Source organism: Arachis ipaensis, chromosome B04, assembly GCF_000816755.2.
Source record: "Arachis ipaensis cultivar K30076 chromosome B04, Araip1.1, whole genome shotgun sequence".
In the NCBI taxonomy this organism is placed as follows: domain Eukaryota; kingdom Viridiplantae; phylum Streptophyta; class Magnoliopsida; order Fabales; family Fabaceae; genus Arachis; species Arachis ipaensis.
In genome coordinates, this window is record NC_029788.2 from 118,687,701 (window position 1) to 118,714,779 (window position 27,079).

Below are 27,079 nucleotides of genomic sequence, written 5' to 3' on the forward strand. Positions count from 1 at the left end.
TGGTTTGCAGCAAGAACCTATCACAAGAAGTAGAAAGATGCAAAAAGATAGAAATTAAACCATCATGATTTTTTATGTTGTTTTTACTTGCTCAAAGTCTTTCGAATTTCTGCTTGATTTTCTTGCAGGGAGTGAATAGGGCATTTCCTTATGTGTCAAGCACTGAAGTTTATGACATTGTTGATGTTCAAACCCCAATTCTTTTCTGGTTGGTAAGTATATTCGAAAGTCTGCAATATTTCGCTGACAGATGTTGTAAGAGCATTTGTCATGAGTCATGACCTTATTTTGATTCTTGGATATTGATAAAAGCTGAAAACCTACAGGTTCATTCAAAAAATTTGACTCTAAAATTGAGCATTTGTCATCAGGTCACTTACTCAGTTACTCACTACCTAACCTTAATTCAATCTTTCCTTTAACACCAAAATTGAACTTTTTCATGAATTTGATTGGATCAATAATCAATCAATCTAAGATAGTTGTAAAGCACAAAAAACATGAGATCTATTTTAAGTCTTCAGAGTAATCATAAACTCCAAGAAAACTCACCAATACAGTAAATATAAAAAATAAAAGATAAAAAAAGAACAAGAAGAGCAGCAACATGCAAATAAGACCTTGAGAAAAAAGTTAATTACCTCAACTTTTTTCATCCAAGAAGTAGCCTTCTGAACTTGCTCACTCTCCCAGCCTTTGATGACAGCATCTTCTCTCTTGAATCTGTTGTTAATCTTTGCAATCCAGTTGTTCTGCCATGCTGATATCTTTGCATTAACCTCCTCCTTCTTCACCCTTTGCACTAAAACCTCTTCAACTACTTGACGATGATGATGATGATGTTGATGTTGATGTTGATGATGACCACTACTAGAACCTGCACCACCACTACTAGAATATAAACTCATGAACATTGGCTCAGAAAAAAGATTGATTTTAGTAAATAAAAAGCACCTTGGGTATCTGCAAGATCATTATATATTGGTTGAAGGTGTTGAACAAGTCCTCAAGTGTCTAATCCATTTTCATTTTGTTCCATTTTGTCTTTATCCAAATCTTCTTCACTAGAATTACGCCTATCACGGGAGGAGAAACTATCCTAAACACTAAGTGTATAACATCCTTTGGTCCTATTGTTAAGATCGCAATAATTAAAAATCAACTTTAAGCTTAATGAATGACGAATTGAGTTGTGACATCTTGTGTGGAGAGAGAGAGAATAGGTCCATATTTGGAACAAATGAGCATATTTAAAAATAGATAATTATCAAACAAAAATAGCAGATAGAGAAGTTCCAACAGCTTACGTGAAAATTTTTCACAGCTGTCGTCGGTAATATTGCATCTATTAAGATTCAAGTTTGACAAGAGAGGAAGATCTGGCAAGAAATAACAATGAAAATTAATCTATGATATATACTAATAAACATCATGGAAAACATTTTACAGCAACAGTACACTGACAAATCTACATCTCTGAAGTTTTAATATAGAGCTGAGCTAACTGGAGGGTTTATTCTTTGCTTGGACTATAGGGTGCAGAAGTATCATTTTGGAGGGTGATGCAGAGTTTTCCAGAGAGACAAGATCAAGAATTCACCCATACTCATAATGGCATCACTGCAGGATAACCTTAAATATGCTGGCTAGTTTATAGATTTAGTAGTTGTATAGTTGTATTATTTTTAGGAAAAATAATAAAGTGACCAATTTTCTAGATCAGCAACATAATAAGCATAAAAGTATATTGGTATGCGAAATCATGATCACACAGATTTAGATTTGTAAAATTATTTGCTCGTTCTTTCCCTGGCAATTGCACCAAAAATGGATGCACAGAACCATGGTCCAAACATAACTTCACAACTTCGCACAACTAACCAGCAAGTGCACTGGGTCGTCCAAGTAAAACCTTACATGAGTAAGGGTCGATCCCACGGAGATTGTTGGTATGAAGCAAGCTATGGTCACCTTGTAAATCTCAGTCAGGCGGATATCAAATAGCTTTGGAGTTTTCAAAAATAAATAATAAATAAATAGAAAATAAGGATAGAAATAATTATGTAATTCATTGGTGAGAATTTCAGATAAGCGTATAGAGATGCATTCGTTCCTCTGAATCTCTGCTTTCCTGCTGTCTTCATCCAATCAGTCTTACTCCTTTCTATGGCTGGCTTTGTGTAAAGACATCACCTTTGTCACTGGCTACTTTTTATCCTCTCTGGAAAATGGTCCGATGCGCTGTCACTGCATGGCTAATCGTCTGGAGGCATCACCGTGATCAATGGCTGCGTCCTATCCTCTCTGTGAAAATGGTCTGATGCGCTGTCCCTGCATGGCTAATCATCTGGAGGTTCTCGATCATACTGGAATAGGATTTACTATCCTTTTGCGTCTGTCACTACGCCTAGCACTCGCGAGTTTGAAGTTCGTCACAGTCATTCAATCCCAGAATCCTACTCGGAATACCACAGACAAGGTTTAGACTTTCCGGATTCTCATGAATGCCGCCATCAATCTAGCTTATACCACGAAGATTCTGATTAAGAGATCCAAGAGATACTCATTCAATCTAAGGTGGAACGGAAGTGGTTGTCAGGCACGCGTTCGTAGGGGAATGATGATGATTGTCACGTTCATCACATTCAGGTTGAAGTACGAATGAATATTATAGAAGTAGAATAAGTTGAATTGAATAGAAAAATAGTAGTACTTTGCATTAATCTTTGAGGAACAGCAGAGCTCCACACCTTAATCTATGGAGTGCAGAAACTCTACCGTTGAAAAATACATAAGTGAATATAGGGTAAGCATGGCCAAGTGGCCAGCCTCCCATGGAGGTCTAGAGATCTAAAAATGATCAAAAGATGTGTAATACAATAGTAAAAGGTCCTATTTATACTAAACTAGTTACTAGGGTTTACAGAAGTAAGTAATTGATGTATAAATCCACTTTCGGGGCCCACTTGGTGTGTGCTTAGGCTGAGCTTGAATGTTACACGTGTAGAGGCTCTTTCTGGAGTTGAACGCCAGGTTGTAACGTATTTCTGGCGTTCAAATCTAGTTTGTGACGTGTTTCTGGCGTTTAACTCCAGACAGCAGCGTATGACTGGCGTTCAACGCCCTTTTACGTCATCAAAACTCGGCCAAAGTATAGACTATTATATATTGCTAGAAATCCCTGGATGTCTACTTTTCAACGCAATTGAAAGCGCGCCATTTTGAGTTCTGTAGCTCCAAAAAATCCACTTTGAGTGTAGGGAGGTCTTTTTTTCTGCAAGCTTTGTTCTTTGCTGCTTTTTCTTGCTTCAAGAATCATTTTTATGATTTTTTAGATTATCAAATAACATGTCTCCTTATCATCATTCTTTTAAGAGCTAACATATTTAACATTCTTAAACAACAACTTCAAAAGACATATGCACTGTTCAAGCATTCATTCAGAAAACAAAAAGTATTGTCACCACATCAATATAATTATACTAAGTTTTATCATGTACTTCTTGTTCTTTTGAATTAAAACATTTTTCATTTAAGAGAGGTGATGGATTCATAGGACATTCATAACTTTAAGACATAGTTACTAAATACTAATGATCATGTAGTAAGACACAAACATAGATAAGCACTTAACATAGAGAAAACGAAAACAGAGAATGTAAGAACAAGGAATGAGTCCACCTTAGTGATGGTGGCGTTTCCTTCTTGAGGAACCAATGATGTCCTTGAGCTCTTCTATCTCTCTTCCTTGTTTTTGTTGCTCCTCCCTCATTGCTTGTTGATCTTCTCTTATTTCATGAAGGATGATGGAGTGCTCTTGATGTTCCACCCTTAGTTGTCCCATGTTGGAACTTAATTCTCCTAGGGAGGTGTTGATTTGCTCCCAATAGTTTTGTGGAGGAAAATGCATTTGAGGCATCTCCGGGATCTCATGGTGATGAGCTTCATGCGTCTCTTGAGATCCATGAATGGGCTCTCTTGCTTGCTCCATCCTTTTCTTAGTGATGGACTTCTCTTCCTCAATAGGAATGTCTCCTTCTATGAAAGCTCCAGCTGAGTAACATAGATGGCAAATAAGATGAGGAAAAGCTAGCCTTGCCCCAGGAGAGGGCTTTTTGGCTATTTTGTATAGTTCAAGGGAGATGACTTCATGAACTTCTACTTCCTCTCCAGTCATGATGCTATGAATCATGATGGCCCGATCCACAGTGACTTCAGATCGGTTGCTAGTGGGGATGATGGAGCGTTGGATGAACTCCAACCATCCTCTAGCTACAGGCTTGAGGTCCAGTCTTCTTAATTGAACCGGCTTGCCTTTTGAGTCAATCTTCCATTGAGCTCCTTCCACACATATGTCCATGAGGACTTGGTCCAACCTTTGATTAAAGTTGACCCTTCTTGTGTAGGGACGTGCATCTCCTTGCATCATAGGCAAGTTAAACGCCAACCTCACATTTTCCGGACTAAAATCTAAGTATTTCCCCCGAACCATTGTAACATAATTCTTTGGATTCGGGTTCTTACTTTGATCATGGTTCTTAGTGATCCATGCATTGGCATAGAACTCTTGAACCATTAGGATGCCGACTTGTTGGATGGGGTTTGTTAGAACTTCCCAACCTCTTCTTTGGATTTCATGTCGGATCTCCGGATACTCATTTCTCTTGAGCTTGAAAGGGACCTCGGGGATCACCTTCTTCTTGGCCACAACATCATAGAAGTGGTCTTGATGGGCTTTGGAGATGAACCTTTCCATCTCCCATGATTTGGAGGTGGAAGCTTTTATCTTCCCTTTCCCTTTTCTAGAGGATTCTCCGGTCTTGGGTGTCATCAATGGTAATGGAAAAACAAAAAGCTTATGCTTTTACCATACCAAACTTAGAATATTGCTCGCCCTCGAGCAAGAGAAGAAAGAGTAGATGAAGAAGAAGAAGAAAATATGGAAGAGAGGAGGGAGAGGTGTATTCGGCCAAGAGGGGTATAGAGGGGTGTGTTGTGTGAAAATGAGGAAGAATGGAGGGCTTTATATAGGGAAGAGAGGGGGGGTAAGGTTCGGCCATAAGGGTGGGTTTTGGGTGGGAAATTGATTTTGAATTTTGAAGGTAGGTGGAGTTTATGAGGTAGGTTTATGGGGAAGAGTGGATGGATGTGAGTGGTGAAGTGGTGATAGGAAAGAGAGATTGAGGTGATTGGTGAAGAGTTTTGGGGAAGAGTGTTTATTGGGAAGAGAGGATGAACATTGAGAAGAGGGAAGAGAGTGAGTGGTAGTAGGTGGGGATCCTGTGGGGTCCACAGATCCTGAGGTGTTCAAGGATTTACACCCTTGCACCAAATTAGGCATGCAAAATGCCCTTGCACATAATTCTGGGCGTTCAGTGCCAGATTGGTGCTTGTTCTGGGCGTTGAACGCCCATTTGTGGCCCATTTCTGGCGTTGAACGCCAGAACCATGCTTGTTCTGGGCGTTCAGCGCCAGCTCTTCTCCAGGGTGCATTTCTGGCATTCAGAGCCAGAACCATGCTCTGTTCTAGCGTTGAACGCCCAAAAGATGCTTCTTACTGGCGTTTAAACGCCAGTAAGGTCTTCCTCCAGGGTGTGATTTTTTTTCTGCTATTTTTGATTCTGTTTTTAATTTTTCTATTTTTTTCGTGACTCCACATGATCATGAACCTAATAAAACATAAAATAACAATAAAATTAGATAAATAAACATTGGGTTGCCTCCCAACAAGCGCTTCTTTAATGTCAATAGCTTGACAGTGGGCTCTCATGGAGCCTCACAGATGTGCAGAGCTTTGTTGAGACCTCCCAACACCAAACTTAGAGTTTGGATATGGGGGTTTGACACCAAACTTAGAGTTTGGTTGTGGCCTCCCAACACCAAACTTAGAGTTTGACTGTGGGGGCTTTGGTTGACTCTGCTTTGAGAGAAGCTTTTTATGCTTCCTCTCCATGGATGCAGAGAGAGATCCTTGAGTTGTAAACACAAGGTTGTCCTTATTTAATTGAAGGATCAATTCTCCTCTGTCCACATCAATCACAGCTCTTGCTGTGGCTAGGAAGGGTCTTCCTAAGATGATGGATTCATCCTCTTCCTTTCCACTATCCAAGATTATGAAATCAGCAGGGATGTAAAGGCCTTCAACCTTTACTAACACGTCCTCTTCTTGTCCATAAGCCTGTTTTCTGGAATTGTCTGCCATCTCTAGTGAGATATTAGCAGCTTGTACCTCGAAGATTCCCAGTTTCTCCATTATAGAGAGGGGCATGAAGTTTATTCCTGACCCAAGGTCACATAGAGCCTTCTCAAAGGTCATGGTGCCTATGGTGCAAGGTATTAGGAACTTTCCAGGATCCTGTTTCTTCTGAGGCAGTCTCAGTTGATCCAATGCATTTAGTTCATTGGTGAACAGGGGAGGTTCATCTCCCCAAGTCTCTTTACCAAATAAATTGGCATTCAACCTCATGATTGCACCAAGGAACTTGGCAACTTTCTCTTCAGTAACATCCTCATTCTCTTCTGAAGAGGAATACTCATCAGAGCTCATGAAGGGCGTAAGGAGGTTTAATGGAATCTCTATGGTCTCTAGATGAGTCTCAGAGTCCTTTGGTTCCTCAGAGGGAAACTCCTTATTGATCACTGAACGTCCCAAGAGGTCTTCCTCCTTGGGATTCACGTCCTCCCCTTCCTCTCTAGGTTCGGCCATGTTGACTATGTCAATGGCCTTGCACTCTCCTTTTGGATTTTCTTCTGTATTGCTTGGGAGAGCACTAGGAGGGATTTCAGTGATCCTTTTACTCAGCTGGCCCACTTGTGCTTCCAAATTTCTAATGGAAGACTTTGTTTCATTCATGAAACTCACAGTGGCCTTAGATAGATTAGAGACTAAGTTTGCTAAATTAGAGGTATTTTGTTCAGAGTTCTCTGTCTGTTGCTGAGTGGATGATGGAAAAGGCTTGCTATTGCTAAACATGTTTCTTCCACCATTATTAAAGCCTTGTTGAGGCTTTTGTTGATCCTTCCATGAAAAATTTGGGTGATTTCTCCATGAGGGGTTATAGGTGTTTTCATAAGGTTCACCTAAGTAATTTACCTCTGCTATTGCAGGGTTTTCAGGATCATAGGCTTCTTCTTCAGAAGGCACCTCTTGAGTACTGTTGGATGCAGCTTGCATTCCATTCAAACTCTGAGAAATCATATTGACTTGATGAGTCAATATTTTATTCTGAGCCAATATGGCATTCAGAGTATCAATTTTAAGAACTCCCTTCTTTATAGGCATCCCATTACTCACAGGATTCCTCTCAGAAGTGTACATGAATTGGTTATTAGCAACCATGTCAATGAGTTCTTGAGCTTCTGCAGGCGTTTTCTTTAGATGAATGGATCCACCTGCAGAAGTATCCAATGACATCTTAGCTAATTCAGATAGACCATCATAGAATATATCCAGGATGGTCCATTCTGAAACCATGTCAGAAGGACACTTTTTTGGTCAGTTCCTTGTATCTCTCTCAAGCTTCATAGAGGGATTCACCTTCTTTCTGTCTGAAGGTTTGAACATCCACTCTAAGCTTACTAAGCTTTTAAGGAGGAAAGAACTTGGCTAAGAAAGCCTTGACCAGCTTATCCCAAGAGTTCAGGCTATCTTTAGGTTGAGAGTCCAACCATACTCTAGCTCTGTCTCTTACAGCAAAAGGGAAAAGCATGAGCCTGTAGACTTCAGGATTTACTCCATTAGTCTTAACAGTATCACATATCTGCAAGAATTCAGTTAAGAACTGAAAAGGATCTTCAGATGGAAGTCCATAAAACTTGCAGTTTTGTTGCATCAGAAAAACTAGTTGAGGCTTAAGCTCAAAATTGTTTGCTCCAATGGTGGGAATGGAGATGCTTCTTCCATGTAAATTGAAATTAGGTGCAGTAAAATCACCAAGCATCTTCCTTGCATTATTATTATTTTCAGCTGCCATCTCCTCTTCTTGTTCGAAAATTTCTGAAAGGTGCTTGCTGGATTGTTGTAATTTAGCTTCTCTTAGTTTCCTCTTCAGAGTCCTTTCAGGTTCTGGATCTGCTTCAACAAGAATGTTCTTGTCCTTGCTTCTGCTCATATGAAAAAGAGGGAACAGAAAAATAATAATAGAGATCCTTTTTGCCCAAGTATAGAGGTTCCCTTAGGTGAGTGGAAGAAAAGAAGAGTAGAAGAAAAGAAGAAGAGAAAATCTGAACTCAGAGAAAGAGAGGGGGAAGTTTTCGAAAATAATTTTTTTTGAAAAAGAGTTAGTGATTTTCGAAAATTAGTTTTTGAAAGAGGTTAGTAATTTTCAAAAATTAAAATAATTAGTTAATAAAAAAAGAAATTTTGAAAAAGAGGGAAGGGATTTTCGAAAATTAGAGAGAGAGAGTTAGTTAGGTAGTTTTAAAAAAGATAAAAAACAAACAAAAAGTTAGTTAGTTAGTTGAAACAAATTTGAAAATCAATTTTGAAAAGATAAGAAGATAAGAAATTAGAAAGGATATTTTAAAATCAAATTTTTGAAAAAGATATGATTTTGAAAAAGATAAGATAAAACGATATTTTTGAAAAGATATGATTGAAATTAGTTTTGAAAAAGATTTGAATTTTAAAATCACAATTAATGACTTGATTCACAAGAAATCACAAGATAGGATTCTATAACTTAAAGTTTGAATCTTTCTTAACAAGTAAGTAACAAACTTGAAATTTTTTAATCAAAACATTAATTGATGATCTGATTTTCGAAAATTATGTGATGGAGATAAGGAAAAAGATTTTTGAAAATATTTTGAAAAAGAATTTTGAAATTTTCGAAAATAATAAAAAAATGGAAAAGATATGATTTTTGAAAAAGATTTTGAAAAAGATAAGATTTTTAAATTGAAAATTTGATTTGACTCATAAGAAACAACTAAATTTTAAAAATTTTTGAAAAAGTCAACTCAAATTTTCGAATTTATGAGAGAAAAGAGGGAAAGATATTTTTTTTATTTTTTGAATTTTTATGATGAGAGAGAAAAACAACAAAAATACTCAATGCATGAAAATTTTTGGATCAAAACAATGAATGCATGCAAGAATGCTATGAATGTCATGATGAACACCAAGAACACTTTGAATGTCAAGATGAACATCAAGAACATATTTTTGAAAACTTTTTGATGCAAAGAAAACATGCAAGACACCAAACTTAGAAATTTTTCATGTATAGACACTATGAATGCAAGAATGCATATGAAAAACAAGAAAAGATTCAAAACAAGAAAACATCAAGATCAAACAAGAAGATTTACCAAAAACAACTTGAAGATCATGAAGAACACTATGAATGCATGAATTTTTCGAAAAATGCAAAATGAATATGCAATTGACACCAAACTTATAACATGACACATGACTCAAACAAGAAACAAAAAAATATTTTTGATTTTTATGATTTTCTAAATTTTTTATGGATTTTTCGAAAATTAATGTGAAAAGGAAAAATAAGGATTCCAAAATTTTTAATATGAATTCCAGGAATCTTGCACTCTTAGTCTAAAGCTCCAATCTGAGGGTTAGACATGGCTTAATAGCCAGTCAAGCTTTAGAAGATACAAATCAGGTATACAACAGCTGAAACTTCATCTAACTTCATATACTTATAAGTGGAAGCCTTAGTCCAAGAAGACATGGCTTTACAGCCAGTCATGAAACACTAGAATTCATTCTTAAAAATTCTGAAGAAAAATATATTTTATTTTTTTTGAAAATATTTTTTTGGAAAAACGAAAAAGAAGAAAATATTTTTGAAAAATTTTTGAAAACTTTTTGAAAATAAAATAAGAAGAAAATTACCTAATTTGAGCAACAAGATGAACCGTCAGTTGTCCAAACTCGAACAATCCCCGGCAACGGCGCCAAAAACTTGGTATGCGAAATCGTGATCACACAGATTTAGATTTGTAAAATTATTTGTTCGTTCTTTCCCTGGCAATTGCGCCAAAAATGGATGCACAAAACCATGGTCCAAACATAACTTCACAACTTCGCACAACTAACCAGCAAGTGCACTGGGTCGTCCAAGTAATAAAACCTTACATGAGTAAGGGTCGATCCCACGAAGATTGTTGGTATGAAGCAAGCTATAGTCACCTTGTAAATCTCAGTCAGGCGGATATCAAATAGCTTTGGAGTTTTCGAAAATAAATAATAAATAAATAGAAAATAAGGATAGAAATACTTATGTAATTCATTGGTGAGAATTTCAGATAAGCGTATAGAGATGCATTCGTTCCTCTGAATCTCTGCTTTCCTACTGTCTTCATCCAATCAGTCTTACTCCTTTCTATGGCTGGCTTTGTGTAAAGACATCACCTTTGTCACTGGCTACTTTTTATCCTCTCTGGAAAATGGTCCGATGCGCTGTCACTGCATGGCTAATCATCTGGAGGCATCACCGTGATCAATGGCTGCGTCCTATCCTCTCTGTGAAAATGGTCCGATGCGCTGTCACTGCATGGCTAATCATCTGGAGGTTCTCGATCATACTGGAATAAGATTTACTATCCTTTTGCGTCTGTCACTACGCCCAGCACTCGCGAGTTTGAAGTTCGTCACAGTCATTCAATCCCAGAATCCTACTCGGAATACCACAGACAAGGTTTAGACTTTCCGGATTCTCATGAATGCCGCCATCAATCTAGCTTATACCACGAAGATTCTGATTAAGAGATCCAAGAGATACTCATTCAATCTAAGGTGGAACGGAAGTGGTTGTCAGGCACGCGTTCGTAGGGGAATGATGATGATTGTCACGTTCACCACATTCAGGTTGAAGTACGAATGAATATTATAGAAGCGGAATAAGTTGAATTGAATAGAAAAACAGTAGTACTTTGCATTAATCTTTGAGGAACAGCAGAGCTCCACACCTTAATCTATGGAGTGCAGAAACTCTACCGTTGAAAAATACATAAGTGAATATAGGGTAAGCATGGCCGAGTGGTCAGCCTCCCATGGAGGTCTAGAGATCTAAAAATGATCAAAAGATGTGTAATACAATAGTAAAATGTCCTATTTATACTAAACTAGTTACTAGGGTTTACAGAAGTAAGTAATTGATGTATAAATCCACTTTTGGGGCCCACTTGGTGTGTGCTTGGGCTGAGCTTGAATGTTACACATGCAGAGGCTCTTTCTAGAGTTGAACGCCAGGTTGTAATGTATTTCTGGCGTTCAAATCTGGTTTGTGACGTGTTTCTGGCGTTTAACTCCAGACAGCAGCGTAGGACTGGCGTTCAACGCCCTTTTACGTCATCAAAACTCGGCCAAAGTATGGACTATTATATATTGCTGGAAATTTCTGGATGTCTACTTTTCAACGCAATTGGAAGCGCGCCATTTTGAGTTCTGTAGCTCCAGAAAATCCACTTTGAGTGTAGGGAGGTCAGAATCCAACAGCATCAGCAGTCCTTCTTCTACCTCTGAATCTGATTTTTGCTCAAGTCCCTCAATTTCAGCCAAAAAATACCTGAAATCACAGAAAAACACCCAAACTCATAGTAAAGTCCAGAAATGTGAATTTAACATAAAAACTAATGAAAATATCCCTAAAAGTAACTAGATTATACTAAAAACATACTAAAAACAATGCCAAAAAGCATATAAATTATCCGCTCATCATATATCAAGCAATTAAACCTGCAAGAGAATCCAAGCATACATCTGTTACAAGGCACGCTTCAAAAGTTTAGTAAGGAAAGCCTTCACAATCCTGAAATGAACCAGTTTATCATCGAAAATTAATGAAGCATAGATAATTATAAGTCAGTGTTTTGTGATTAAAAGGATTACTGTAGAAGAAAAAGGTCAATGAAGAAACACATGGAGGAAGTTGTAAGTCTCCATTTTGACTTTGGAGAAGAATATCTTGTTATATCATACTTGATTGTACTAAATTTGCTTAGAATAAATTAAATCATAATGTGTATAGTTTGGTCTAAAGTATGGCAGCAAGCATTTTATATTCTCGTTGTCCCCACATCATAAATAATATAAATTAAAATGTAGGAGTTATATTATATATAATATAATATTACTTGTAGGAATTGTTGACTTTGATTTCAATTGTAAATTTTAATCAACCATGCATGATATTCAAATATCGGTGCTCACCATCAAGACCAACTCTTAAACCATTTTGCCTTCTCTTCAAGCATTGCTTCGTCAGGCTGAGGCACCGTAAAAGCTGGGATTTGATCTGGAGTGAGAAAAATAGAAAATATAGATTATAATTGATGGATTTAGAAAGAAAGGACAGATAGAGAATTAAAAAGGTATTTATATTCAAAACTAAGAGAAAATATTTTAATCTAAACATACTTTAAATATACCAGCCTTCTCACCAGCAATTTCTTCAAGAGTATTCCCTGTTAACAGAATCCAATAGAAATAAACTGAATGAAAAATATCATTGGCGTTGCAGCATCATGTTAGATATATTCTGACAATTCATGAATTTTATAAGGTATTATCAAGAATACAAAGATTGAAAACTAACCAAGAATATTCATGTGGTCATTTAGGACTTTATATACTGCATGTAAACATATTGCTGTCACCTAATGTCACCATATTGCTGAATTGAGAACATATAAAAAACAGAATTAATAATTTATATAGCACAAGTAATGGTAATTAAATAATCATGTATTGTTTTAATCTAAATATGTTTAACTTAAATTTCCAAAATCTGCATGTCTTGTTCCACATAATTTTTTTCCTAAACAGTGACACGCCACAATAGAATAGAGAAGATGGTGAATTAAGAGAACTAACAAGTTGTATAATGAAAGATATGAAAGAAACTATTAGGGTTCTAATTATTAGCCAAGCTAGACATATGATTGCTTTCCACCATTAAGGTTCTAATTATTAGGAAGATAAGCATAAAGGAGACATCTTAAAGTTTGTCAATCTAGTATCAGTACTGAAAGATAAATGAACCTTACAAGGGATGTGTCTATATAATATCCACTAAAGAAAAAAGCTTGTATTTACAAGGGACTAATTAAGGTTATGAACTACTAAACAAATATACTATATATACTGCATTATTTTATATGGTCCATGTATATTAAGACAATGGTTATCACTCACCATAACCCACCTTATCAGAAAACAAGTGAAACAAATAGCTATGATAGATTCAAACTGCAATATAATGTCACAACTAAATTGATATGAAAAAATTCTTCTGAGATTTACTTATTAAATGAGTAATTTATATATGACAAATTAAGACTCAAGTCAAAATTTGTTGTGATTTAAGAAATAATTACAAGTATTTAAATGAGACAAGTATTCAAATAAGACAATGCAGAAACCTCACATTCCTCCATATAGCAAGAAGCCTAATGCAGCCATAAATGACACAACTGAGGAAAAGAAAAATCTCACTTTAGAAATTGTATATGCATAAACCAACCAACCATTCATACAGAAAGCTAACCTGCAATAAATATCTTTTCGATGAATATCACAAGTGTTGTCATCTATCCGAACGTATATCCAAATACAAACCTGAACAGATAGTCATATTTTAGTATACATTCCTTTCAGCTCAAAAACTGTAAAAGTATTTTACTAGCTTCACATAATTATGCAGAAAATACTTGATAACAATAGAATGAGATAGGTACCTACCTGAATAAAATACAAAGCACCATTTATTGAAATATAAACTATATGACACATAAAATAGTTATAAAAAAGTAGTTAACGTAGCTGAAAGTAGAGTTTAAAACACATAAATCATCTCAACCTTTTAGTGCATTTGGAGGGAAGGAAATTGGCTCCGATAAAGTAGAACAGTTGTTGGATTTCGGACCACAAATTAATGGATTTCCGACAATCCTGAAAGTAAATAATCAATCAAGAAATGAGTACACTATTTTTTTTGTTAACTTGAATACATAGCTAAAGTCAACATTTAACTAGAAACGCTAAATGATCTTACTTTAATGTTCTTGCTGGTATTCTTGGCAAGGAACCACTCAGATTATTGTAGGAGAAGTTTCTACATATATTTTTCAATTCATTACAGTTAGTATTCAATTTTATACCTAGAAATCATTAGTTTTATAAGGAAAAGATAACATTAATGCCAAGGTAACAAAGACCTACACAAGTGTTAAACCTTCTATGTTGCTTAAAGACTGAGGACACGGTCCTGTAAGGCTATTATTATTCAACCGTCTAGCACCAACAAGAACACATTAAATGGAGTAAGAAACCAAATTTCATAAGTCCAAATAGAAATAAGTATCAAACACAACACTTTGAACAGTTAGAATCTGTAATATAAGTAACTTACAAATAATTCAGGTTCTTGAGGCCTCCCAAAGAATTCGGTATCTCGCCACTAAAATTGTTATTGGAGAGATAAAGTGTCTGAAGCTTTTCTAGGCTTCCAATTGCTGTAGGCTAATGAAAATCCAGACAACTTACACAGATTGTAAGTTAGTAAGCTTTCCAACCCAAGGAGATAGAGTACCAGACAAGTTCTGACTAGGCATTCCCTTGATATGAAAAGAAAAGATCTTTAGAAGAAAGAAAAAATAATTCAAACTACTCAAATTTGTTTGGTTCATTTTCTTATATAAATATCTTGAAACTTGTTTGCTACTTTCATAAAACACTTCAAAATCTAAACTTACAATACTAAAACAGAGCCATCAAGGTTACAAGTAATCATCCTCCAACTGCAAGGATCAACAGAATTACTATCCTAATTCTCCAGGACATTGTGGGATCATTCAATTCATTCTTTATCGCCATCAAAGCTAGAACTGTTCAGTGAAGAAACGGAAAGAAGGGTAAGAACTAAAACCTCCCATCAATTAATTCACTTGAGAATATGCCACTATGTAACAGGTAATTAGGAAGTACTTAAGAGTTAAGATTCTCAAGGCAAAAAAGAAAAAGAAATAACAAGTCAGAGAATAGCATCATCATCAATTTTTCAGCTATCATTCCTAGTAATTTCCAGCATAATTAACTTGACCAAAGATCAAAATGAAAAAGGGAAGCGGGGAAGAAAATTAAAGAAAAGGTTAACCTTCATAGTTTATGCCAGAAGGAGAAAGAACAGCAGCAGAAATCTCCATCATCAACAGAAGAAGTGAACATAACAGCCATGAAACCAATCTGCTTTGTTCCATGCTGTATTCTCAATTCAGTAACAATGCCTTCCTCCACACACAACAAAAAAAACCACACAGATTACAAATTTTTTAACTATATGGACTTATTTGAAAATTGGTTACTATCCAAACCAAATATTATTCTATCGTATATATGCAGAAGGATTTAAGTAGAGACAAGCTTGCCTTGGTTAGCTTTATCATCAGTAACAAAATTTGCCTTTCTTCTGATGGCTTTATCACCAATAGAAAAATTGAAGGTGATTCATTAGTAAGACATATGGAATAGAAGAATTGCAGCTAACAAAGCTCTAAGCAGATCTCAAAGTTCAACCCTTGTAAAGCATAATCCATAATCGTATTCTCTTAGAAGGATCACTATCACACTGCAGCAAGAAGCAGTAGCAAAAGAAAAAAGATAGTGCAGTGAAAGAGGAAACACCAAAAATTGAAAAACCATGAGAAAAAAAGTTTCAACAAAAAATTTTAAATCAAACTAATTACTAAAATCAGAAAAAACAAATCTAACTAAACCTAATCTAATCAAAACCTAAAAATCCACTAATCAGAAAACAAATCTAACTAAACTAATTACTAAAATCAAACTAACTAAAAAAATTAATTGAACTTAACAGAAATTAAAAGAATTTTGAAACCAAAACCTGGAAGCATTGACTGGAGGAGATGATGGCTGCGGCGCTGAGAAAATATGCGAACCAGAACTGAGTGGGGATAAAAGGAGAGAGAGGCGCGGCGGTGGTGAGGACAGACGCTGCTACAGGTGGCACCAGCGTGCTGGAGCTCACCTGAGACGAAGAGAATAGGAGCTTGAGCTTGATTTGTTCTGCGAACGAGAAAGAACGAGAGAGACAGGGGCTGTGTTCCACTGGTTCAGTGTTTAAAAGAGAGAAGAAGAAGGAGAAGGTAGCTGCGGTGGTTAGGGTGGCGGCGGTGGCATTGTGAGTGAGGAAAGGAGAAGAAGAAGCTCGTGCGACGGAGAAGCTCGTTGAAGGAGAGAGGAACAACTCGTTTGATCTGTGATTTTTTGTGCGTGAAAGGAGCTCCATAGGGTGGGGGTGAAGTTAGGTTTAAATTAAAATTTTCCGACGAAAAATTTTAAATTACAGACGAATTTTCTATCTGTAATAATTTAATAAAATGCAGTATTTTTTTCTATTTAATTACAGACGGATTTTCCGTCTGTAACCATTTCCCACAAAAAAAATTAATTTTTGCGACAGAATTATCGACAGATTCTTTTTTTCGTCTGTAATTTATGCTAATTCATTTTTTTGTTTTTTGACAAAAAATTCCTCTGAAATTCTGTCTGTATTTCTGTGGGATAAAATTCGTCGGAAATATCCGTCTGTAATAACTAGTTTTCTAATAGTGATAAGTGTAGATGCACAAAATATAAAGAGCTAAACATTATTAAAATGCATCTGTGGGAAAAAGAGGTTTATGCTAAATTATTGGATTTGGATAGAATATGGAGAGATTGACAACATAGAGATTAATCACATAGGATTAATTAGAGTGGATAATAACATAATTTAAGTGATATTAGATCTTATTTAATAGACATCTATTTATGCAAAAAAAAAAATTATTTTGTGTTTTATGTAAAATAGAAAAAGTAGTTGGACCATACATCAACCTACCAGAAAATTTTTAAGAAAACTTACACACTTAAAAATGACAAATCTAAATGGGTGGACAAACGCTCTCAAAATACTCATGTTCATGTGAGATATAATATAAATATTAAATTATTAATTAATTAAATGTTATATAATGTATATATGTTACCTTGGATTCTGAAGAAATTTTTAGACACCTACCACCTTACTACGTCCCTGCTGATCTCAATAATCTCATATTTATTAACTGATTATTAATAATATCCATCTATCAAATCAAGTCAAGTACGAACAACATATTATAAACTTATTATAAACTAATGATTATGGATCTCACACAATTAGTGGATTGATTTGAGTGGAGAGCAAGAAGTGAAAAAAAAAATAGTAAAAGAATATTAATTAAATGAGTGGAGAGATAATTGACATCAAAGAAAGAGAAGGTAATTGATTTCGTATCCCATAATAAAACCTATCTTCTTCTGAATTTGATGTAATTTTTTTTTTCCAGCAAATTGTATTTGATATATGCATAGAAATATACATGTTTATGGTTTATCTCATTACTAAATCTAAAGTGATAATAGAAATATTTAAATAATTTTTTAGTAGATATAATAGAATTTGTTTAGTTTAATCATTTCATCTCTCATTCAATAAATATTTTTAGATTGAAATCATCAAGTCAAAATTACCATATTATTGTGAAATAATATACTATATTGTTTGAAACTTAATTTATATAATTGATATAATCATTGTGCAACAGGAGAAGTTTATAAAAAAGTTGGCAGAAATTCCGGCCCAACATGCCGAGACTCGAGCACAGGAAATGGAGCTACTACTGTAAGATCCCAAATTTTTAAAAATTATTAATAAATTATTTATGATCTATTATATTTATTTAAGATTATATTTTTAGAAATTTTACATATAAGTTGAGTAATTTTTTATTTATTTTTAGAGTTCTTATAATTGAAAAATAGTGAATATTTTTATATGCCTTAATTTTAAATATTTAGATTTTTAACCTTATTTTATAAATAAAAGAGAATTAATCTAGTTATCATCAATTTTCATTGAATTAGTATTTATTCGAAAATAGATTTCAAGTTGATAATAATATGGTATTTCAAAGATGATTATTACATATTTAATTTGAATTTAAATTATTACTCTATACTTTATTTTTATTAAAAACTACTACCTTATCTTAATCTCTAAAATTCTCAATTTCATTACATAACACAAATCCTAATTTACCTTCATTAACCTAAACCTTAACCCACTCACCTCTACCACCCCCACACCCCACACCCTACACGGACACAAACACACAAAACACACACACACACAAAAACCAAAAAAACACACACACACACAGTTCCTGTAAGGAAAGAAAGAAAGAAAAGAAAAGAAAGAAGAAAGAAGGGGAAGGGAGAAGAAGGAGATCCGAGAAAGGGAGGGAGTGCCGGTGGAAAGGGAAGACGCGCCGGTGCTGGTGGGTCGTGCCACCGCTGTCGCTGCGCCCTACCTAGTTGACGCCGCCGCTGCTGTCTGCGAGGTCGTCTCCGTCACGGATCAGAACTGAGGTGAGAGAGAGAGACTGACGGGAGGGCGTGCGCGCAAGAAGGGGGAAGGCATCACGAGGAGCGTCGCACCGCCGCTGCTGTCCGTGCCGTCGCCGTCGCTGTTGGTCCACCTTGGAGTCGCCGTTGAAGTTGAGCCGCGGAGAGAGAGAGGGTTCGAGAGTGAGAGAGGGCTGCGGGCCTGGAACCGCCGCGTCCAGCCGTCGCCGCTTGCTTCGTCACCGCTCCTAGAGGTGGGTGGCTAAACCTCTGCCGCCTGAGCTCCACGTCACCTCTGCCGCCTAAAACCCCGCTGCCATCGCCAGAAAACACTGCCGGTAAGGTTTTAAGTATTGGGTCTTTCGAGTTCTGGAAATGTTACAATTACTCCATGTTGGTTTCAGTTGCTGTCGCCAGAATCCGGTCGCCGTTGTCGCATGAGGTTGCTGCCGGGGCCATTGCCAAACCGGTTCAGAGACCGCCGCTACTTCGTTTTCGTATTACAGTAAGTATTTCTGTTTTGGAGACCAGTGTTAGTGTTTTGTTACGTGTATTAAAGTCTTTGTGACATTGATGCTTTTAGGAATTAGAAATCGAGTTTGCATGTTGCGTTTGGGGCTGTTCTGTTATTGAGAAAGCAAGCGGAGCTGAAGTTTCGGTTGCCGTTGATTTCGGGCTGAGCGAAAAGAGTTCAATCGACACATTTGGGTTATGGTTTTGCTTATCGAGGTAGGGGCTTTTTTCAAAAACTAAACTTTATATTTCGGAGTTGCTATATATAGATTTTGATGTGAAAAATGTGCTTTTAGTGATTGTATAAGTCTTATGTATTGTTTGGTTGTCTTGGATGGATATGAATGCTTGTTTGACCGGATTGTTGTTGGGTCTTGTGAAATAGACTGTTTTTGAAATGTTTCTTTAAAGTTATTTCTTCTAAAGTTTTTTAATGGAGTTTAATCCATTGGAGATTGATTTGAGTTTGAGTTGGTTTTCTAGAAATATGAAAATGGTATGCACTTTTGGATTCAGCTTGATTGTGAACTGATTTGGTTTTGAACCCGTTAAAGAAGGTTGCGAAATAGTTTGGTTGGGACCCAAAAAGAATGGCAAAATCCAAGTTTTAGGGGAGATGCTGCCGAATTTTTATGAAATTTAAGATTTTTTTTAAAATGTGATTTAGAAAAGGAATGAGTTTGAGAAGTTCTATTATTTGGTTCTTGATTTATTAAGAAATAGGTGTTTCGAGTTTAATTTATTTAAGAAAAGTTTATGTTTTAAGATTGATTTAAATATGAAAGAACCTATGTTTTGAAGTTTGATTAATTAAAGAAGTACCTTTGGAGAAGTTATAGTGGACTTTTAAAAGAAATTGAACTTTGATTAATTAAATTCGTTTTGCTTTCGAAGTATTCTTTAAATTTTGATTTAGCAAGACTAAACACTTCCAAGTCTTGGAAAGGTTTCCGATTTAAGAATAAAATGGAATTGGCTTTTGGGCTTAAATAATTTTGGTTTTGAAAGTGGTTCAGAACTTTTCGCGTACATGCCTTGGTTTTGGTTTTAAATATTTATTTTGATCGATTTCAATTCAAGTAACTATGATTTCAAGTATTTCTAAAAATATTTAAGAAATGAGGTAGTTTATTCTTTCCTAAAGTCATGATACCTTGTTATGGATTTTAATTAATAGCTTTTGATTTCAAAGTGATGGAGCGAATGGTTTGAAAATGAATGATTTTAAGTCTTTTAGAAGAGATTTTGAATTTGACTTGGTTTTGAAGTTGCTTGGAAGTTTTGAAAAGAAGATTTACTTGAGAAAAGTGGTTCTTGGCAAGATGTGAACTGAATACGTTTGTGATTTGAAAGTAAGTGAGCCAAGAATGACTATTGTAATGAGATTTTGAGTTTGATTGACTGTGGATATTGCTAAGAATATGATGAGGTTTTTTTTTGCCTGGCAAGGATGGTGGTATAATCCTGCTTGCTCAGTGCGTAAACCGTTATGCAGGGATGGTGGTTTTATCCCGCCTGCAGTAAGGATGGTGGTTTTATCCCGCTCAAGTATTGATAAATTGTTGGCAAGGAAGGTGGTTTAATCCCGCTTGCGTGTTCCAAGCAAGGATGGTGTTTAATCCCGCTTGTTTATGGAACCTACGGATAAGGATGGTGGTGTAATCCCACTTATCCGAGTCGGGTCTGGCAACATAACCGACACGTGAGCTCATGGTCAATAGGACAGGCATGCATCATATGCATTTATATGACATTGTTTAGGTGCGCATATTGTAATTGGTTTGCGTATGCGAATAATTATATTTAATTGCTCTACTTGATGTAACTGCTTGATTGTGTTTGAACCTTCTTACTTGTGTTTGTGACTGAAAATTGGTTGGATTGTGGTGAGTTGGATGTTGATTGAGTTGTTTGGGCCTGAAGTCGTGATTGATTATGTGATGGGCCGGAGGCCGTGATTAGTTTGAGTTTTTGGTTTAGTAAAGTATGAAAAATCAAACTGGTTCAGTATAGATGTAATGAACCTATACTTGGAACAGCGTGGTCATTCATACTGTCTAGGAAAAACTTTTAAGTTTTGATACAAATGGTTTTGGGTATTTAAGAATAAACGGATTTCTCTTCTAAAAAGGATTTCAGATCTTTAAATGTAAACCTTTGGTTTTTGAAATGATACATAAGGCGAACAACGGTCACTGTACTCGGAAAACAGATTTATTTCATGTATCTTATTATAGCCATTCTATAACCTTATAGTGAGAACCCTTTCGAGGACAATGTTCTCACTCCCTTACAAGTCTTTTGATTTTTTAGGTCCTGGACGACGAAGTTTGGAAGAGCTTATATTTTCTGTTTAATCGATGTTTTATGTTGTATTAGTTACTTTTTTCCTCACCTTTACTTTTACAAGTTTTTATAAGAGGGATAGGACTTTGATTATGTAATGCTTGTAAATTAGTAATATGTATATATATATATATTCTTTATGAGTATTGTAGTTTTTATTTTAAATACGGATGTATGTCTTGAAAGTTTGATTTAAGTTTTTTTTAAACAGGCTCATATTTCAGTATTAAATATTTTAAGAGTCGTCGTAATACCCGAGCTATCAGAGTGACGCATCCGGAAGCGCGACATTTTGATAGTTATGGTATTACAACCACCAATTGATGAAGACTTGATTTGGGAGGAAGTGTGTGGTAGATAAAAGAAGAATCGAGTTTACGAAAAAGGGACATTCTTTTCTAGTTCTATCAAGTCTAGAACCACTTCTGCCAATTCTGTATCTCGAAGAGCATCTAGAAATCAAAATTTCACTTCTGATTTGTGAGAACAGATTCATAATCTCAATGAAGAACTTTTTCAGCGTGTTACTCAACAAACAAATGAGCGTATTAGTAAGTTGTTTGATACATGCTTGGCTCCTTTGGATAAGACTCAAAATAAGTTAGAAAAGTTAGAACAGGCAATTGGAAAGGTCAAGAAGGAAAAGATGAAACAGAAGAGATGGAATGAGGCTTATGTTAGCTATTACGAGAAGGTTAGAACATCAAGTAGTTCCAGTGTTGTTCCACTACCACTGCCACCGCCGCCACCCTCAATCTCTTCGAGTGAGGACTACGATAATGATGAGGATGAAGATGACACTAAAGACTATAGCTGGTAGTTTTAGTATGGTTGAACAATATACTGAGAATTATAGCTGATGTATCAATACACTTCGTTTATGTTTTGAATTATATTGACTTGCTTGTTTATAATACTTTTCTTTTAGTTTGATAATACGATGAATTTGTTAATTTTTTGAAATATTATAAATATTCGAATACAAATTTGATAAAATTTGTATTTATTAATTTTATATTTATTTTGTATGAAAACATATTTATTTTGCAATAGAAAAATCTAAAAAAAAAATTCTATTTTACCTTACAGACGGATTTTCAGTCTGTATTCAGAGTTTGGAATGATTTTCCAAGGTTCCAATTACCGACGAAAAATCTGTCAAAAAATCTGTCTCTAATTACCGACGAAAAATCCTTCAGAATATCTGTCTCTAAATACCGACGGAAAATCCATCGAAAAATCTGTCTCTAATTACCGACGAAAAATCCATCGAAAAGTTTGACGTTCCAGGGAAATGGAGGAGAGAATTTACCAAGAAAAAATCTATCAATAACTGGTAAAAATATGTCGGTAAATTACCGATGAGACTTTTACTGAAGGACAAAATCTGTCGGTAACCGAAAATTTGTCGGTAATAAAGACCAAATCTGTATGTAAATATATCTGTATTAAGCATTTTTTAGTTGTATAAGTACAAAAACCTAATTTTTATATAATAGAAGAGATAATAAATAGAATAGATGAGAATATGATATGTGACATATTTTAATTATAAAATTGATAATATATAATAGATTTTTTTATGAATTTTTATTGCTTGTTAGCTGTTAATTTTTACGTTATTGCTTAATAATTTTCACTTATGAAACTATCAACATCCTAATATTATAGTTTAGTTAATAAGAATGATGACGTTAATATTTCTCCCTAAGTCTTGTTATTATTTATAATTAGAAAAGAATCATAAATAAATTTATTTTTTTAAATGAATGCTAATTTTGTTGTGTAAGACCCAGAAATTTCGGAAAATCTTATTAAAAACTAATTTTGACTTATTTACTCGTTAAGTAATTTAATCTCAGAAAATTATTTTATTAAAGATAATTAAAACAAATTTTGATTATTTTAAATTATAAAGTTTAGCAAATTGATAATCAAATAATATTTTTAAAATAATTTTATGAAATTAAATTAAATTTTAATTAATACTCTATACCTTAATTTAATTAAAATTACCAAATTCTAATTTATCAAAAATCCCTAATTTCACATTTTCCCCAAAAGCAAATCCTAATTCCAAATTAAAAACCCTAACCCTAACCTCCTTATCCCCACCGCCATGCCTCCACAGCTACCACTCACCCCTCCCTTTTACCCTTTCTTCTTCAATAAAGACAAACACACCCACACCCTCCTATGTTTCCTTCAGCAGCCGCCATCCCATTTCCCTTCCCCCTCCCCCCTCTTCACTGAGTGCACATACATCACCATCAAGAGAGAGATCCGGAGAAGAAGCAACTACCATCGCACCGCCCCACGCCCTGGAGCTCGCCATCGAACCATGCGTTGCTGCTATGGGCTCGCCGCCGTCGAAGTTCCGTCGCCAACCATGGAGCCGTGAGATGCATCGCCGTCGAGAGAGAGCATCACGCTGAGGGAGAACCAACCGGAGAAAGGGAGAGGCGTCGTGTCTACTGCGAGCCCGCTGCTTAAGGAAGCAGTTGCCATCGTCACCCTTATCGCGACCTGTCACCGTCACTGGAGCCAGCCATCTTCATCGCCGTTCATGCCGTCACCGTTCCTCGCCACTGCTGAGCCGTCGTCGGGCTGTGCACCGCCACGTAGGGCCATTTCCAATTGGCGCCGTGGCTGGTGGTTGCCTCTGCTTTCGGTGTAAGCATCCCGTCGGAGCTCAGTCACCGTTCTACTCTCCGGAAGTTGTCACCGGAGCTGCGACTGCTCCGGTCTTGGTTCCTTGTTATGCAGTAAGTTGTTTCAGCTCCGAAAACCTCTTTTCCTTTGTCGTTGTTCTGTTATAGATTTTGAGTTTTACGCGGCGTTAATGTCTTAGGGTTAAGCTACGGTCCTTGTGTGCTGTGTTTAGAGGTTGTGACTGTTGCGAGGATGGTCGGATTTGACGCTGCTGCTATGAATCAAAGTTTTAAGGGTTTTGTCGCGTAGTTAGTTGCGAACGAGGTAGGGGTCTTTTTCAGAAAACTATACTTTATAAATTGGAATTATTATATATGGATATTTATGTGAGAAATGCACTTCTAATGATTGTATATGTCTTATGTATTGCTTGATTGACTTGGATGGATATGACTGCTTGTTTGATTGGATTACTGTTTGGTTTGTGAAACGGACAGTTCTTGAAGCATTTCTTTAAAGTTGTTTCTTTACAGTTTTAAAATTGAGTTTAATCCGTTGAAAAATGAAGTCGTTTCTTGAAATATGAATTTTTGAAATTAGTCTGATTTTAAACTGATTTGGTTTTGAGCCGTGGAAGGGGCTACAGAATGGTTTGGTTGGGACTCGAAAAGGGTGGCAAAGTCTAAGTTTTAGGGAGATGCTGCTGAATTTTCATGAAAATTAAGATTCTGTTTTAAAATGTGATTTACAAAAAGAATGAATTTGAGAGGTTCCATTGCTTGGTTTTTTATTTATTAAGAAATAGATGTTTCGAGTTTAATCTGTTTTACGGGAAGTTTATGTTTTAAGATTGATTTAAATATGAAAGAACCTATGTTTTGAAGTTTGATTAAAGAAGTACTTTTGGAAGTATTTTTAGTGGATTTTAAAAGAAATTGAACTTTGATTAATTAAGTTCGTTTTGCTTTTAAAGTACTCTTTAAATTTTGATTTAGCAAGACTAAACAATTCCGGGCTTTTGGGAAGGTTACCGATTTAAGAATGAAATAGAATTGATTTGAAACTTAGTGTTTTAAACATGCTTTGGTTTTTGTTTTAAGTCTATCTCAATTGACTTCAAATTAAGTAACTATAATTTCGGGGATTTCTAAAGAATTTAAGAAATGAGGTAGGCTATTCTTCCCTAAAGTCTTGAGTCTTTGCTAAGGTTGTTAATTAATAACTCTGATTTAAAATAGTTAAACAAATGATTTTAAAAGTAAAGGATTTGAATCTTTTCAAAAAGGATTCCCATTTGATATGGATTTTTTTTAAGAAAATGTGGATTATGAACTTGGAATAATTTGAGACATGAGGATTTTAGAGTTAAGACTGAGATGGATTGACTTTGGTTTCAAAGTAAAGAGATTTGAGAAAAAGTGACTTAAGGCTTGAATGATGATTGATTTGATATGAATTGTAATAAAGTGCGAAAATGATAATGAATAAATGAATATGTGACCCTTGCACTTCTTTTATCTGAGATACGAGTTTTTCTGGGTAAAGTGTCGTGGCTCGCCACCACGTGTTCCAGGTTGAAACTCGATACTCTGTTGACCCTACGACGTAAGGGTGGCCGGGCACGTATAAATTCCCGGGAATGGTATCCCTATTAAGCGATTTGATATATATATATATGAGAAAAAGCTATGCATAGACTCATGGGGATGCGCGTCAGGGAACAGTCCAAGAGTTTAGCAAACCGGACTTGTTGGATTGGCTTGATAACCGACAGATGAGACTCATCAGCCATAGGGCAGGCATTCATCATATGCATCTATGCGACATTATTTGGGTGTGCATATTGTAATTGGTTTGCCAATGTGATTATGTTTAATTGCTAATTGCTCTACTTGATGTAACTGCTTGATTGTGATTGAACGTTCCTATTTGTGTTTGTGACTAAAAATGGGTTGGATTGGCTGTTATTTGAGTTGTTTGGGTCTAGGACCGTGGTTGGTTATGAGATGGGCCGAAGACCGTGCTTGGTTTGTGTTTTTGGTTTAGAAAAGTATAAAAACCTAAACTGGTTCAGCATAGACTTAATAAACCTATGCTTAGAATAACTTGGTCATTTATGCTATCTAGGAAAAACTTTAAAAAGGCCTTTGGATTTTATTTTTAGAATTAACAGCTTTCTATTTTAAAAAGGATTCCAGATTTTGTTTGAATATAAATCTTGGGTTCTGTAAAAATACATAAGGCGATTATTAATCACTGTTTTTTTAAAAATGGTTTTATTTTTCATGTATCCTATTATAATAATTCTGTAACCCTATGTAAGTATTGATATTTGTATGGATGTAAGTTATCTATTTAAAAGTCTTCTGAGCAGTAATTCAATTTAAGTTAGTTTTTATACAGACTCATATTATAGTATTAAATATTTTTAAGAGTCGTCGTAATACCCGAGCAATCAGAGTAGCATATCCGGAAGCGTGACATTTTAATAGTTAGGGTGTTACATATTGTGAAATTTTATATTACCTTTAAAATTTTAGCGTAATTGAGTCTAATTCTTACATTTTAAAAGAAATTTATTCGAAAAAATTAAAATGTAAATTACATTATTATTACAAAATTACTTTATTAACATAATTAGTGGTGCTTACTTGAACAATTAAATTTAGCTTCTAATGATATTAAAGTCAACATATTTTATTGTCTTGTGTCTTCAAAGAATTCACAAGACTGTCATAAAAATCAAACAATTGAGAAATAAAATTTATTACAATCGGTATATTCATTTTAATAGATATTTTTTTATCCAATACTATAAAAAATACACTTGCTACCTTGAATTATTACATGTTTAACTTCTATCGATAGTGGTAGAATGCTAAATTGAGATCTTTTTGGGCTATAGTATTCGTCAAACAAACAATCAATGAAACACTCATCTGTGCCTTCTCATTTTGAGTATATTTATATATAAAAGAAATTCTACATAAAGAAAAAAAAAAGAAGAAGAAAATAATAGTTGAAATAGCAAGAGCAATAAAAATGATAATTCTTATAATTTTGTGTGGCCATCTATATATAGTAAACCGAAAGACCATGGTTATCTAACGAAATTAATTTGTAGATAAGAAATTTGTATTTATTGAATTCAATTTG

General features: G+C 35.2%; 2 protein-coding genes and 2 long non-coding RNA genes across 19 annotated transcripts; 3 read left to right on the forward strand and 1 right to left on the reverse strand.

Moving 5' to 3' along the window:
• On the reverse strand, positions 208 to 16,265 carry LOC107635003. 14 transcript variants are annotated; one of them, XM_021121771.1, is made up of 14 exons: positions 15,867 to 16,265; positions 15,120 to 15,590; positions 14,719 to 14,850; positions 14,376 to 14,580; positions 14,186 to 14,257; positions 14,019 to 14,078; positions 13,824 to 13,915; positions 13,392 to 13,437; positions 12,561 to 12,638; positions 12,383 to 12,429; positions 12,176 to 12,260; positions 1,308 to 1,379; positions 642 to 877; positions 208 to 320 (listed from the first exon to the last, which is right to left on the reverse strand). In XM_021121771.1, exons 9-14 carry the CDS (start codon positions 12,571 to 12,573, stop codon positions 276 to 278), a joined length of 498 nt encoding a protein of 165 aa, XP_020977430.1. In that variant the 5' UTR covers positions 12,574 to 12,638; positions 13,392 to 13,437; positions 13,824 to 13,915; positions 14,019 to 14,078; positions 14,186 to 14,257; positions 14,376 to 14,580; positions 14,719 to 14,850; positions 15,120 to 15,590; positions 15,867 to 16,265; the 3' UTR covers positions 208 to 275. The 14 variants fall into 14 exon arrangements, 9 of the variants coding, with proteins under 9 accessions (XP_020977430.1, XP_020977428.1, XP_020977429.1 ...); XM_021121769.1 differs by lacking the exon at positions 13,392 to 13,437 and adding an exon at positions 13,512 to 13,582; XM_021121770.1 differs by having other exon boundaries at positions 13,392 to 13,582.
• Positions 375 to 17,710, forward strand: LOC110271251. Its single transcript, XR_002361756.1, has 3 exons — positions 375 to 559; positions 6,996 to 6,999; positions 17,674 to 17,710. It is a non-coding gene; the product is annotated as an uncharacterized LOC110271251 (long non-coding RNA).
• Positions 18,456 to 22,189, forward strand: LOC110271249. Of its 3 annotated transcripts, none has more exons than XR_002361754.1 (3): positions 18,456 to 18,750; positions 18,817 to 18,917; positions 18,996 to 20,159. XR_002361754.1 is itself a non-coding variant. In XM_021121773.1 (3 exons), the coding sequence occupies exons 1-3, from the start codon at positions 18,804 to 18,806 to the stop codon at positions 21,342 to 21,344; spliced, it is 366 nt and encodes a 121-aa protein (XP_020977432.1). In that variant the 5' UTR covers positions 18,456 to 18,803; the 3' UTR covers positions 21,345 to 22,189. The 3 variants fall into 3 exon arrangements, 2 of the variants coding, with proteins under 2 accessions (XP_020977432.1, XP_020977433.1); XM_021121773.1 differs by adding an exon at positions 21,239 to 22,189 and having other exon boundaries at positions 18,456 to 18,917; positions 18,996 to 19,141; XM_021121774.1 differs by adding an exon at positions 20,375 to 20,689 and having other exon boundaries at positions 18,456 to 18,917; positions 18,996 to 19,141.
• Positions 23,352 to 24,433, forward strand: LOC110271250. The gene is made up of 2 exons (XR_002361755.1): positions 23,352 to 24,036; positions 24,123 to 24,433. It is a non-coding gene; the product is annotated as an uncharacterized LOC110271250 (long non-coding RNA).